This window comes from Myxine glutinosa, unplaced genomic scaffold (assembly GCF_964187855.1).
Source record: "Myxine glutinosa unplaced genomic scaffold, kmMyxGlut1.1 SCAFFOLD_2258, whole genome shotgun sequence".
Taxonomy (NCBI): domain Eukaryota; kingdom Metazoa; phylum Chordata; class Myxini; order Myxiniformes; family Myxinidae; genus Myxine; species Myxine glutinosa.
In genome coordinates, this window is record NW_027618353.1 from 39,313 (window position 1) to 54,767 (window position 15,455).

Here is a 15,455-nt window from a genome sequence, read left to right on the forward strand (position 1 = left end):
GCATTGATAATATAAGACTGTTTAAGGCTGCCCTGTATATCTTCTTCTTCTTCTTCTTCTGTATATTACTTTCGTTTCTTCTTTGGTTTTGGTTTTGTACATTAATTAATAAATGTCTGTTATTTCTTACCCTTTTGGTTTCATTCTCCCCCGATCGCTTTAGTCCCTTCTTCCAATTGAGTACCTGTGGCACGATTTGGCCAACTGCTTTATAATTCGGGTTAGTCTTTTGTTAACGGCCTGTCGTGGCTCGCTTCGCTCGGCGTGTCCATTACAGCCGCGGCTCGGGCGGGGCTCATTTCCTCGCTTACCGGAAGGCGCTGGTAATTAGGTCATAGGAATAATTAGCCTACGACCCTATTCAGCGCTGACCGGAAGTGGCGAGATAGTTCCAGGACTCGGACGGCCAGCTTAAAAGACGAGGGGATTTAAACCCCCCTCAGTAAGGGGAGTGCCGAAACCGAGATCCGTAACAATATTTTCGACTAACCTTTATCAAATACGAATGAGCTATTTTGATTCAGTGTTTAATTATCGTTCTTTTGAAAGATTTTACTGAGAACGCTGACAATTCCCAGAGATAGCTACCCGGACGGAGTAAACCTACATGCAATTGTATGAATTACAGGTATATTATTTCTGAACCGTTGTTCAGTTTAGTTTTGTTTTAAAACTCAATACTGCACCCACTTTTTATCGTTCTATACACAATTTTCTCAAAACCTAGTTGTAACATTAAGTTGAGGATGGATACATGAATTACCATCCCCCAGAAGTCACGTAGGCAAAAGTGGGAGGGGACACACCTTACAAATATTTACATCTAGTTTATTAAAACAATGGTAGTTTTCAGACCTCATACTGAGACGATTTGTCATAACGAACACTTGTTTACCAAGCGCCTTGGCAAGCAAGCATCAATAGTAATTAGTTTTCACCAAACAATGGACAGTTCTGAATACTAATTTACTCCTCTCAGACATTGCGATGCCAGCTGTCAGCCATACCAAGAAAAAACAATAACTTTACTTATGAAACTCATGGAACTTCAATGAGACATACTAAATCCAACATTACATTATTTCAAAAGAACATCCCACATGTAATCATATTACCCTCAGTCATAAATGATTTTGTCATGACAATATGTGGTCTACCATTGCCTCCACTAAGTATTTTTACTTTTCTCGAGCAACGAATCTGGTCAGTGTCGGAGATAACTTGCCAACTGTAGGAAATCCCAGATTCTGCATGGAAACCACCAAAAAACCTTGCACACTAGGAAAGCAGGTTGTGGCTCATCGAAATTACTTGCTTCATAAATTTTACACTTCCACAGTATGCACCGCCCAAATAGCTATGTGGAAATCTCCCATGTAGAGTTTCAACCCACGTCGTTTGAACTTTGGCAGAGTTCATTATTTACTTTTAATGATCTTCATATACGAATCGAAAAGAAGATAATTGGTTTTGGGTCATCCTTTCCGCATTACTTGTGGGATTGTGAGATGGAGAGACGATCTTGATGGTGGAGAGGGGGTTGGCATTCTCTCAAGCAGGGATTCAACCCATGTCCTTATAAAAGGTCTTTGTCTGAGGTCACCGAGTCCGATCGGTGCAGCTGTGCAGCGATCGGTGCAGCCGTTTTTGCGGTACCTTTGAATGGACTGACATTTGACTGACATTTGAAGACAGACGGATGGACATTTGGTGAATTATAGTGAGATTCATGCTATAGTATTAATTTGTCCATCCCTTGAACAGCAGGAGATGGGGTTTTGTTTGTGTGTGTGTGTGTGTGTGTCTGTGTGTCTGTGTGTGTCTGTGTGTGTCTGTGAATGAAAGAGAGGGATAGAATTGTGAGGAACAGAAATGAAAAAACGAGATGTGTGTGATGATTGACATTTCTTTTGGTGAGGCTTCTCCCGCTGATTTGTCATTATCTTTTGGTGGAAAAGCCACTTTACTGTTTCTCATATATTTATATGTTTCTTCTATGTTGATGTGATTTTAATGTGTTTGTTAAACTACATATATATGATATTTATGTGTTTGTTCAACAACATTTCAAAGCATGAAAATGATGAAATTATACAAAATGAAAGGTGACGCAGGGCAGCCCCCAGAGGAACTAGCCTCCCTGGGGACTAACTCTCCTCAGAGGATTTGTGTTCCTCGACAAGGTAATGCTGTAGTTAACTCGGATATCTGTAGGAGGTGGCCATTCTGGGTTAGCCAATGGGGAACACTTGTCCGAAGTCAAAGTGCGTAAATGTGGGATTTGCAATTGCAAAACTTGTCTTGTATTTACCACAAACAATATAATTAATTGTACAGTAACGGCTAGATGTTACAAGTTAAAAGAAACTAAAGAATTAATTACATGTAAAACATCAAATATAGTTTACCTATTGACCTGTAGCAAGTGTGCGATGCAATATGTTGGTGAAACAAAGCAGAGATGTAATGTGAGAATGAATGCACATAGGAGCGGCATGAAAAACCCAGATCGAACGACTGGTTGTCCACTACTTACCCATCATTTTACTTCTGGATATTGTGAAAATGCGAGCTTCAGTGTTCAGGTTGTGGAAAAGATAAGCGGAAATGGCCGTAAAAAGAATGGGATGGAAGATAAAACAATCACACAATTACGTAAGCGTAGAGAACTTTTCTGGATTAAGGAATTAAGAACTGCTTACCCTTATGGATTAAATGAAAGAATTAATGACACATAGGGGAAGGTGGGGCAAAATGGCACACTTAAGCTTTCTTTGAAATTTTATCCAAAATGATGCAGTATCTATCTATAATTCCAGTAATCTCTGTATGTGTGTTTGTTTGTTTGTTTGTTTGTCTGTGACCGCTGTTTCTCGACAACCACGGGTCCGATATACTTTAAACTTGCCAGGTATATTGCTGGGGACCCGAGGATGTGCCTTTTCAAGGTTTCATATTAATCGGACAATTACTTACCGAGCTATGTCCAAAAAACGATTCAACCAATCAGAGAGCAGCGAGCTAACGCGTGTGCCGAACGTGGCGAACACACTCTGCCTCGGACGGCACATTTGAGAGCGTATTCATTTATTTCACGTTGGCAAACTATGTTGCCGCTATGTTGGCGTTAAACTGTTTTAAAACTAATTAAAACCATTTCATGTAAATAGAGGGGGGGGGGGGATTGTCACTGTACTCGCAAGCCGTTCGCCGTTCGCTTTGGCGTTGCGAATGGACCAAAACATTTCATGAACCAAACCATTTCATGTAAAGCGTTCGCCATTCGCTTTGGCGTTGCGAATGGACCAAAACATTTCATGGACCAAACCATTTCATGTAAATAGAGGGGGGGGGATTGTCACCGTACTCGCACCCACGTACCAATACGTCACCAATACGTACGCAGCCAATCACAGAACACGTTGTTGCGTAGCCTATTAATGCTTTTCCTTTTCATTTTTTAAATTGAATTGCTTGATTCCTTGCGATTAAATTGCAAAAAGCCAAAATACGTTGGCGCTAATTGAATTAACACTAAATGGCGAATAATCGTAACTGCGACATGCGAACTTCCGGACAGTGAGGACTTCACTTCCGGCCTTACGAAAGTGCCGACTTACTGTCTCGATTGTATCTTCCCACTGTCTTATTGTTAGATTATACTTACTGTACTGTAGATTATACTTACCGTCTATATACTTACTGTCTATCTTATAGATAGATTGTAGATAACGACAATGCCCCAATCGAGTCGTCGTTTACGAGAACGAAGGAACGAAGCTGCACGGCGTGCACGCGCAATGGAATCTGACGAAGAACGAGCTGCTCGCCTGACACGCGACGTTACGCGCGTGACAAGTCGTCGTGCAGCTGAAACGGATGAAGAACGGACTGCTCGCTTGGCAGACAACACTCGACGCATAACAAGTCGTCGTGCAGAAGAAACGGATGAGGAACGGACTGCTCGCTTGGCAGACAACACTCGACGCATAACAAGTCGTCGTGCAGAAGAAACGGATGAGGAACGGACTGCTCGCTTGGCAGACAACACTCGACGCATAACAAGTCGTCGTGCAGAAGAAACGGATGAGGAACAGACTGCTCGCTTGGCAGACAACACTCGACGCATAACAAGTCGTCGTGCAGAAGCAACGGATGAAGAACGGACTGCTCGCTTGGCAGACAACACTCGACGCATAACAAGTCGTCGTGCAGAAGCAACGGATGAAGAACGGACTGCTCGCTTGGCAGACAACACTGGACGCGAGGCAAGGCGTCGTGCAGAAGAAACGGATGAAGAACGGACTGCTCGCTTGGCAGACAACACTCGACGCATAACAAGTCGTCGTGCAGAAGAAATCCCTCACCAGCGAGAAGACCGGCAAGTAAGGGATGCCCTGCGCCATCAGGATGTACACCGTGTGAGACTAGAGCAGGCTCACCATGACAATCGCAACCTTGCTCGATACGATGATACCGATTTCTTCCGAGAGGTACTTCATGGTGAGTACAGGCACGCGCTGAGCAGGACCTCAATATTTCAATGCACTAAATGCTCGCATTGTGCTGCTTTGGTGTGGAATGAGGAGAGAAGAGGATTTTGCTGCAACCACGGCAAGGTCGATCTTATGCATGATCCTACGAATCCAAAACCCGGTTCAATTCCATCACAACCTCCAGATGCTATTAAAAACCTTTTCCTTAACCAGGCCTTTGTGCAGCACGCGAAACAGTACAACAACGCGCTGGCAATGGCAAGTATCGGTGTCCGAGAGATACGTATGCCTGGCTTCAATCCTGGAGTGCGCATACAAGGTAAGGTTTACCATTACATTGGTGCTCCTCTTGCCGATCTGGGTTGTACCCCACGCTTTGCTCAGATCTACTTTCACGATCCAGCCCATGAGCTGGATTATCGTCGTGCCCACACCTCGAACAGTGGCCTGAATGAACAGTTTTTGCTAAGAGCACAACAGGCCATTCATGAGTGCAACCCATACGTCCAGCAATTCAAATCTGCCATTGAGTATGTGGTTCATAATGATAGCGCCAATGAACTGAATATTGTGTTAACAGGTCGCACGCGGCGCCGAGACCTTCATCATGGTACCGTCAACCTTCCCTCACCAGACAGCGATGTGGCTGTCATTGCTCCAGGGGCAATGACAACAGAGCAGTTTGGAAGGCTGGCAGTCGCTGTTCACCTCAGAGGAGGAGGTTTACAGACAATAGATGCCATGCATCCAGCGTATGACCCACTATCATACATACTTCTGCTACCCTGCGGCTCTCAGGGGTACCACACTGAGTTGGCAGGGACAACGCCAACAACTTTCTACCGCTACCATCTACAAGTACGTGATCCTACTCATCACTTCAATCTACTGCTTCGTGGTGGAAAGTTGACACAGCAGTACGTATGCGACATGATGGCAAAAATTGAGTCACACCGTCTCCATTGGATTCGCTGCAACCAGAAGTCAATTAAGGCAGAAAAGTATAAGATCATCGTTGATGCGTTGAACAGTGATGCTGAGGTGCTACCTGGACGCCTCACCATTCTGCCACCGTCAATTTATGGGTCACCACGTTGGTATGCCAAAGAGTTTCAGGATGCAATGGCTTTAGTCCGAGTCAAGGGAAAACCAGACTTTTTCCTAACATTCACCTGCAACCCAAAGTGGCCAGAAATTAAAGAATCGGTTTTTGAGGGTCAGCCACCCAATGCAAGACCTGATATCATCGCCCGGGTGTTTCATATGAAGGTGGAAGCACTCCTCGCTGACATCCTCAAGCATGACATCTTGGGGCATGTGGACGCTTACGTGATGGTGAAGGAAACGCAAAAGCGTCACCTTCCCCATATACACATGCTCCTGACCGTGGTACCTCGCGACAAGCCCAGAACACCAGCAGATGTCGATCGCGTGGTCTCTGCTGAGATTCCTGACAGACTCACAAATCCGGAACTACACCGTATCGTGACATCACACATGATTCACGGCCCATGTGGGGAATGGAACATCTTGAGCCCTTGCATGGCAGACCGGAAGTGCACAAAGGACTATCCCAAAGCCCTACGACAAACGACAAGCTTCTCTGATGACTCCTATCCCCTGTACAGAAGACGGGCAGAAGCAGCACCTGGTGATCCCATCATGAAGACAATACGAGGCGGTGCTAACGTATTAGTTAACAATGCATGGGTTGTGCCTTACAATCCATATATTGTCCTCAGGTACGATGCTCACATCAACCTTGAGATCGTCTGTGCTGTCACCTGTGTCAAGTACCTGTACAAATACCTTGAAAAGGGCCCGGACCAGTGCCTGGTCAGACTGGAGCCTCATGAGAGGATGCGAGAGGCATTACGACATGATGAAGTGGCACGCTACGAACTAGGGCGTTACATCACCGCATCTGAGGGATACTGGCGCATATACGATTTCCCCATTCAACGCAAGTACCCACCAGTCGAGATGCTGGCACTCCATCTACAGGATGAGCAGGTCATCACGTTCAATGACGAAGGTGCCGTACAGAACGTGGCAGAGTCAGGACCCCCTGCAACAACCCTCACCGCCTTTTTCGAAGCCATGAATCTCCATCCACACATGCGTCATGTTCTATATCCAGATGTATTCCAACACTTCACCTACTTGAGGAAAAGGTTTCAATTGCGGAAGAGAAGGCTGAGTTTCCAGGATAACCGTAAGGCTGATACGGTTGGGCGGCTCCCCATTATTCCCGTCAACTCACATACTGCCGAGTTGTACTATCTCCGCATGCTACTGTACCGCGTGCCTGGCCCCACATGCTTTCAGGATCTCCGTCGTGTTGGTGGTAGGGTCATGGAGACCTATCTGGCAGCCTGCATTGCATATGGCATCGTTGACAATGACCAGGAGGTGGATTCTGTTATGGAAGAGGCTGCAAATATTGCATTTGGCCCTGCAGTCCGCGAAGTATTTGCCAACATGCTCATTTTCGTTCTCAGAGGCAACCACGTGCAGTTCTGGGAAAGGCACAAGTATGTGCTGTGCGAGGACTTCATGCGTGCAGCAGGTGTGAATGAACCAAATGGACGCATTGTGAGTGCAGTGCTACTAGAGCTGAGGAACAAAGTTGAGTGCCACGGCTTTTCGCTCAGTAAGACCTTTGGCCTTCCTGAGCCTGAACCAGTTCATTTCCAGTCTCGCATTCCGCGCGTCATCGAGCACGAAACAGTGCACAATATAGGAGAACTTGAGGCTCACATCGCTCAAACAGAGTGCCTTCTTAATGACGAGCAGCGCGTTGTTGTCGATAAAGTGTTGCGGAGTGTGGAACACGGACATGGCTGCATGCTTGCAGTTGATGCAAGTGGTGGGACTGGGAAAACATTCACATTGTCTCATATACTCAACAAAGTGCGAGCAATGGGCAAAGTGGCTCTTGCAACTGCTGCAAGTGGTATTGCAGCTACGCTGCTGCCTAAAGGGGCCACCTTCCATAGTAGGACCAAGTGTCCTCTCATTCTCACTGATGAGTCCACTTGCAACATCAGTGAAAATGACACCACTGCAGCACTCATACGCATGACTAATCTAATGGTGGTGGATGAGGTTTCAATGATGGATCGTCGAGCATTGGAGGCAGCAGATCGAACATTCCAGTGGCTTCGGGGCTCAGAGGAACCATTTGGCGGCATTACAATGCTTTTCAGTGGTGACTGGAGGCAGATCCTTACTGTTGTGCCACACGGTAGCCGTATTGACATAGTTGGAAGGTGCTTCAAGAGCTCATACCTGTGGAGAAAAGTGCAGATACTTCGTCTCAGAGTAAACATGAGGATCATGCAGGGTGCTGGAGAACAACAGGACGAATCTGCTTTTGCAAAATTCCTGCTGGATCTGGGTGAAGGGAAGATTCCTGTCCATCCAGCAGAGGGTGAATTTGCTATTGAGCTCAGGGAACCGCTCATTCTTCCAGGTGAAAAACTTCAGGATATTGTCACTTGGGTGTACGAAGACTTGCATAACAACATTAGCAACCCCAAGTGGCTATGCGAGCGTGTTATACTATGTCCGACCAATTCCGAAGTCGATCAGGTAAATGCCTACATGACGACCATATTTCCAGGGGAGGAACATGTTTGCTGTAGCGTCGATACAGCGGAATCTGAGGGTGATCATTTGTATCCGCCTGAGTTCCTGAACACCCTCTGTCCATCTGGTATGCCGCCACATCGAATCTCTCTCAAGGTGGGTATGGTAATCATGCTGCTGCGAAACTTCGACCAGCAAAGCGGGCACTGCAATGGCTCAAGGTACATCATACTTCAGATCCTTCCAAATCTGTTGGTTGCACAATCTGTGATGGGTGTCAATTCTGGACGCACATTGCTCATTCCACGCATAACCTTGAGTCCATCTGACAACATGTTCCCGTTCACTCTGCGGCGTCGGCAGTTTCCGGTACGACCCTGCTTTGCCATGACTGTGAATAAATCCCAAGGACAGTCGCTACACCATGTTGGGATCTTCTGCACACGAGACTTCTTCAGCCATGGTCAGTTCTACGTGGCGGCCAGTAGGGTTGGCAGATCCAGCAGCCTCCGCATTCTTGCCCTGGACGAGGAAACAAAGAAGAAGCGCCGTTTCCTCAGCAACGTTGTTTATGAAGAGGTGCTAACGACATAAAGGTGTGTACAATGTACATGTAGACAATTTTTATTATTATTTATTTATTGAAGAACAATTGTTTCGAAAAGCATTCATCAAAAAAAATGCACAACTTTTCTTGGCAGTCGTACACCATGTTAGGATCTCCTGGAGAAGTGCCGTTTCCTCAGCAATGTTGTTTATGAAGAGCTGCTAACGACATACAGGTGTGTACATGTGGACAATTCTTATTATTTATTTTTTGATTGAAGAAACATTGTTTCGAAAAGAATTCATCAAAATAAGTGCACAACTTCTTTTGCCAGTCGCTACACCATGTTGGGATCTTCTGCCCAAGACACTTCTTCAGCCATTGTCAGTTCTACGTGGCGGCCTGTAGGGTTGGCAGATCCAGCAGCCTCCGCATTCTTGCCCAGGACGAGGAAACAAAGAAGAAGCGCCGTTTCCTCTGCAATGCTGTTTATGAAGAGGTGCTAACGACATAAAGGTGTGTACAATGTACATGTAGACAATTTTTATTATTATTTATTTATTATTTATTTATTGAAGAAAAATTGTTTCGAAACGAATTCATCAAAAAAAGTTCACAACTTCTTTTGGCAGTCGTACACCATGTTAGGATCTCCTGGAGAAGTGCCGTTTCCTCAGCAATGTTGTTTATGAAGAGCTGCTAACGACATACAGGTGTGTACATGTGGACAATTCTTATTATTTATTTATTGATTGAAGAAAAATTGTTTCGAAAAGAATTCATCAAAATAAGTGCACAACTTCTTTTGCCAGTCGCTACACCATGTTGGGATCTTCTGCCCAAGAGACTTCTTCAGCCATTGTCAGTTCTACGTGGCGGCCTGTAGGGTTGGCAGATCCAGCAGCCTCCGCATTCTTGCCCAGGACGAGGAAACAAAGAAGAAGCGCCGTTTCCTCTGCAATGTTGTTTATGAAGAGGTGCTAACGACATAAAGGTGTGTACAATGTACATGTAGACAATTTTTATTATTCGTTGTTTGGGAGGGAGATGGGAGGGTGATGGGGCAGGGTGATGGGGCAGGGTGATGGGGCAGGGTGATGGGAGGGTGATGGGAGGGTGATGGCAGGGTGATGGGAGGGTGATGGCAGAGGGTGATGGCAGAGGGTGATGGCAGAGGGTGATGGCAGAGGGTGATGGCAGAGGGTGATGGCAGGGTGATGGGAGGGTGATGGCAGGGTGATGGGAGGGTGATGGCAGAGGGTGATGGCAGAGGGTGATGGCAGAGGGTGATGGCAGGGTGATGGCAGGGTGATGGCAGAGGGTGATGGCAGAGGGTGGTGGGAGGGTGATGGGAGGGTGATGGGAGGGTGATGGGGCAGGGTGATGGGGCAGGGTGATGGGAGGGTGATGGGGCAGGGTGATGGGGCAGGGTGATGGCAGAGGGTGATGGCAGGGTGATGGCAGGGTGATGGCAGAGGGTGATGGCAGAGGGTGATGGGAGGGTGATGGGAGGGTGATGGGGCAGGGTGATGGGGCAGGGTGATGGGAGGGTGATGGGAGGGTGATGGGGCAGGGTGATGGGAGGGTGATGGGAGGGTGATGGGGCAGGGTGATGGGGCAGGGTGATGGGAGGGTGATGGCAGAGGGTGGTGGGAGGGTGATGGGAGGGTGATGGGAGGGTGATGGGGCAGGGTGATGGGGCAGGGTGATGGGAGGGTGATGGGAGGGTGATGGCAGAGGGTGATGGCAGAGGGTGATGGCAGAGGGTGATGGCAGAGGGTGATGGCAGAGGGTGATGGCAGAGGGTGATGGCAGAGGGTGATGGCAGAGGGTGATGGGAGGGTGATGGCAGAGGGTGATGGCAGAGGGTGATGGCAGGGAATTAACATTAACGAATAAAATTTGTAATGTAATAATTTGTAATAATTTGTAGTAATATAATAATAATAACGAATTCTGCTCTGTTTCAATTCTGTTTCAATTTGTTGATATGCTTTGCAAACCTTTTTTTTTTTTAACTATTTTAAAACTAAAACAATTCGAACATGGAATACATACTGACACTGCACTTTCAGGTCTCCTACAAATCCTACCCTGTCGCCTCACCGTGGCGTAGGAGTGGCAATGGTCAATGGCATCGAATGTCATGGCTAGCAAAGACAGGGAGGTAAACTTGATTTAAATTTGGAAAAAAAATTTTTTATTTCTTTTTGCCAAGGAACGGGCACCCACGTACGGGCACGTCCTAGTATCTGAAATCAGACAGTGTCTTTACAATCATTATTCCATTATAAATACACAAATTACTTGGTATTAGAATCAAATCAACCATTCACTGGTGAGAACCAAAGACCAAAAATGTGCTAAGTGGGCCATTTTGTACACCACGTTGGGCAAAATGGCCCCCACATATGGGGCAATATGGTCACCCCATTGAAAAACATAATAATTACCCTCAGAGTCACCAATCAAAACACTTTGAACCTGAAATAATATTTATTGTGAAAAATTACAGACTACAAAGTGAGATTATGCACATAATTAGGCACAAAAGTCACAGATGAAATTCACATCTTCTTCATCCACACCTGCACAACCATCATGGGCCCAAAGACGACAGACTGTGCACTTTATCCATCCTTCTCCTATCACACTATAACTTTCCCGGCAGAATAAGCACATTGTTCCATCATCATCCTCAGACTCGCTAGATTCTTCTGGTGCCGTAAATATAGCCCGTTTACCCTTCACTATCTTCTTTTTTGGCTTTTCTGCAACTTTCTTTTGCTTCTGAAGTTTTTTTTCAGCTCTCTGCTTTGCCTTCTCTGCCTTCTGTGCTTCCTGTCTTTTCTTTTCTTCAGCTGCATCAGCAAGTCGTTTCTTGTATGGGCTTGATGTTAAATGCTCTGACATTGACCTTTTTGATTGACGTGTTGTAGGCCTACCCTTAGCAGGAGTAGCCTTAGGTGGGGGACTGATTTGAAAGGGTGAAATGAACTCCCTACTGGTGCTTGCAACAGCAGGTCTTGGAACAGCAGCATGTCTTTGAGTGTTACCAATGGGTCTCACAGCATTTTCGGGGCCTCTCACAGCATTACCATTAGGTGCAGGACCATCAACAGGTCTGGTACCCCACGGGCCATTTTACCCCAGGGAAATGGACCGTTTTGCCCCATGAACGACCTCCATGAAAACCTGACATCATTGGAAACCACATGTACTGGGCAGAATGTTTCAAAGGTCAATTTTAGTGACTGACTTATACTCTAAAAGCATGCAGTAACACTAGGAAATATGAGTCACTCTGTCACCACAAACACAATTTTCTCACATACCTACCGATAGATCCTAGTAGGTGTCAAAATGTTGGATGGTTCAGCTCGAGTTCAAGACTGGATAGGGATGGCCACCATGTTGTTACTTTCTGCTAATCCACAAAGGAATGTTTTAACATGAACAGCCACAAGATGGCAGCAGCTGCTGGTGGAATATACCAAGGGGTCCATATGACCCAAGGGGTCCATTTTGTACCACTTTCCCCTATACACAGCAAAATGGACAAAACATAATCGCTTCTGTTTTTAACACCTTACCACGAGACTCTCAGAGACACAGAGTACATAACTATGGACGTAAATGTCCAATTATAGACACACCACCACAAATTGTAAATGAATGGTTAGATCTTAACAAATCCAATATCTGCACATTACTTAACAGCAGCAGAATTAAGATCAATACCGAATAAAAACAACAACTGAAAGAAGTTTGGCAAATCGTGAACAAATTAATGGAAGAGGACGATCAAGAGGAACTCCCAATCCAACACATGGAAGCAATTCTGGACATGATTGATCATAAAATGTACAAAGAGAAACCTAAAAAAGTGAATCGCAGAAAAGACAATGATATCATCAAAATTGTGTTCGATAACAAAGGGGTGGAAATGTTAAATATCGAGAAAATACTTCAACATAAGGAAGTGTGAAGTAAACTTCCAGAAACAATACAACAGAGAGAGCAACCAAGAGTTGTGTACACTTTAGGAAATTCAATTCGGGGAAAGATCTTCAACTCCAAGGACACTGTACAATCTATAGACTTAGAGGAATGGTTAAATAACACACATCATTTTAATTGTGAACATTCCGCATTCAAAGATCCACATCATAAACACGTCATCACAGGTGATCTCAGAATAGTGAAAGATAAAAGATTACGTGCATTACTTACAAAAGGACCAAATTATAGAGAAAATATAAGAATAAACTGGAATAAAGCAATGGAACTTACAATGATGGGACTGGGTGAATGGATGAGAGAACAAATTGATAAACAAGTACCAAACACACAAATGGCTTTGTGGTTGGAGGAGGTAGAGAAACATGTGAAAAGGAGAGTTGTTGATTTGAAAAGAAAAGTTCGAATCAATAATCCGAAGGCAATTTTAAACAATCCAGAGGCACGTGATTGCTTAAGGCAGCTTCAAACACAATATGTTATTGTTCCAATTGACAAAGCAAATAATAATATTGCATTTGTATGTAAAACATTCTACATTCAAACACTTTTGGAAGAATTGGGCCGAGACACGGGAATTTCAAAGACCTAAAAAATAAGTAACGATAACAAAACAGACTTCTTTTTTGTACAACACCATACAAATCACTCAACGGTGAGAAGACTGTTAGTTCCGGATAAACACCATAAATTACCATTCATTTACTGGATCCCAAAAATGCACAAACTCCCTTGTAAGATGAGGTTCATTATCGCAAGTAGAGAATGTAGTTTGAAACCTTTGTCGGGCAGTATTACAGCGCCAATGAAACTAATCTATAAATGCTTAAAAAACTACCATGAAAAAGTGAAGTTTTATTCTGGTATGAAGAAATTCTGGATCATTGACAATTCCAAACCGGTAATCGACAGTATCCAGAACATTAACGACAAGGATAAGGCAAAATGTCTTTCAACTTTTGATTTTTCCACATTGTGCACAAACATTCCACATGACGAGCTGGTAACCGCATTGGACAGAGCAATAGATAAAGCATTTGCAGGGGGTAATAAAGTATACATTAATGTGTATCAAAATAGAGCACACTGGTCTGTCAAGGATAATTATCCTTTTTACTTTTTTACATTTACTTAAAGGTGGGCGCGATTCGGAAAATTTTAAGTCCGCTTACCGCTTATCCGCTCCGCCAGCCCGTATAGTCCGATTCGCTTATCCGCTTCAGCGGCCGAAAATCTTAGTCCGCTTACCGGTTATCCGCTTATCCGCCTCGATTCGATTTTTTTAAAACGCTTCAACGTTTTTAAAGCGATTTTTGACGTTTCTAAAGGGAATTTAATGCTTTTTAAGCCTAAATAGCCATTTCTAACTACTACAAAGACAAACAAAGCTTTTAAGATCAAAAATATACATTTTTATTTAAATAAAATTTATTCAAAATTTATTGAAATAAAGTTTTCCACTCGACTCGACTCTACTCTACAGTTAATTTAAATATAATTTTAATATATGCAAGTTACATTAAAGAAAAATCAATTTGCCCATCTTTTCTTTGACAAGAGAGTCTACTAGTCAACAGACTAGCAGTCTGTTGACTAGTCCTCGTCTTCCTCCTCCACCTCGTGGGCCTTCTTGAGGATTTGGAGGTTGCCCTTCATGAAGACGAGGGCCTCGAAGTTCGGTGCAGCCAGGGCCGACCTCTTAGGCCTGAGGATGTCCGACCCGTAGCTGAACACGCGCTCGACCGAGGCAGAGCTCGGGAGCGGCGTGTTATGCCTGAGAAATAGAGTTACCCAAGCATCACGGAACTCGAGCGGGAAGAGATTGGGCGAGAGCCCCGGGTTCCCCCTCAGCGGCTTCCTCGACCAGTTGTTGACCTCTTCCCTGATCTTCTCCTCGAGGTTCTCCTCCTGCTGCCCCTCCTCCATGGCGAACAGGTAGTCCGTACTGCTCGAGCCGGGCTGGGGTCCCTGCTGGGGGGCAGGGTCCAGGTGCTCGTCAGGCAGGACGAGGGCGAGCAGGTCCCTGATGAGCTTGTCCCTCACCAGGTCGCAGATGGCGTCGTTGTTCTGCCTCCTGCAGATGGCCCTGACCGTGGCGAGCTTGTGCTGGGGGTGCAGCGCCGTGGCCATCAAAAGGTCCATGTCCACGAAGAGGTGGCTGAACCTGAAGTAAAAGAAAAGTTATAAAACAAATGTCAAATAATTTCAGATTTGTAAATTGAAAAATTAAATGTCATTCAACTGATTTTAATTCATTTCAAATGAATCATTAGACCGGCAAGGATTTTTTAATCATTTAATAATAATATAATATAAGAAGAAAGAAGCACTTATTAATTTTCAACTCGTTACGATAAAATATAATAATAATATAAGAACTAACCTGCCGTCACGTTGATCTCAGCCGACTCGATTGAGTCCAGCGACATCCTGCTCTCGCTGCGCGCGAGCTGAGGGGTCAGGGCGCAGATCTCCTGACTGTCCTCCACGTCCTCCATCATGTTGACCGCCGGGTTGTGGATGTCGCTGTGCTGGGACTGCTGGTTTGCGTCGCTCGTGTGCCTGTCCCTGGCACTGCCGCTGGGCTGGAGAGTCAGAAATCTCTCCATCTTGACGTTATTGCCGCTCTAGCGTCCAATAAAATATTCAGTTTTCACTTATTATTCACTTAAATAAATATTCACAATTCTAGAGTAACGGCTCAAGCTAACAGCTGATTTGGCGAATCACGATGCGCTTTAATTTTTCGGTAGGCCGCTTACACTTATCCGCTTCGGTTTCCGGGGGTTGTTCCGATTCGC

The 15,455-nt window shown here is 45.1% G+C and overlaps 1 protein-coding gene across 1 annotated transcript; it reads right to left on the bottom strand.

Annotated features, from left to right (window-relative positions):
- Positions 1–14,247: 14,247 nt before the first annotated feature.
- LOC144889285 (uncharacterized) lies at positions 14,248–15,141 on the bottom strand. The gene is made up of 2 exons (XM_078769364.1): positions 15,038–15,141; positions 14,248–14,818 (listed from the first exon to the last, which is right to left on the bottom strand). The coding sequence occupies exon 2, from the start codon at positions 14,794–14,796 to the stop codon at positions 14,248–14,250; it is 549 nt and encodes a 182-aa protein (XP_078625490.1). The 5' UTR covers positions 14,797–14,818; positions 15,038–15,141.
- Between the last annotated feature and the right edge of the window lie 314 nt (positions 15,142–15,455).

Coding starts and splice junctions, on each gene's coding strand:
- LOC144889285 (XM_078769364.1), bottom strand. CDS start 14,796: ATGGACCTTTTGATGGCCACGGCGCTGCACCCCCAGCACAAGCTCGCC.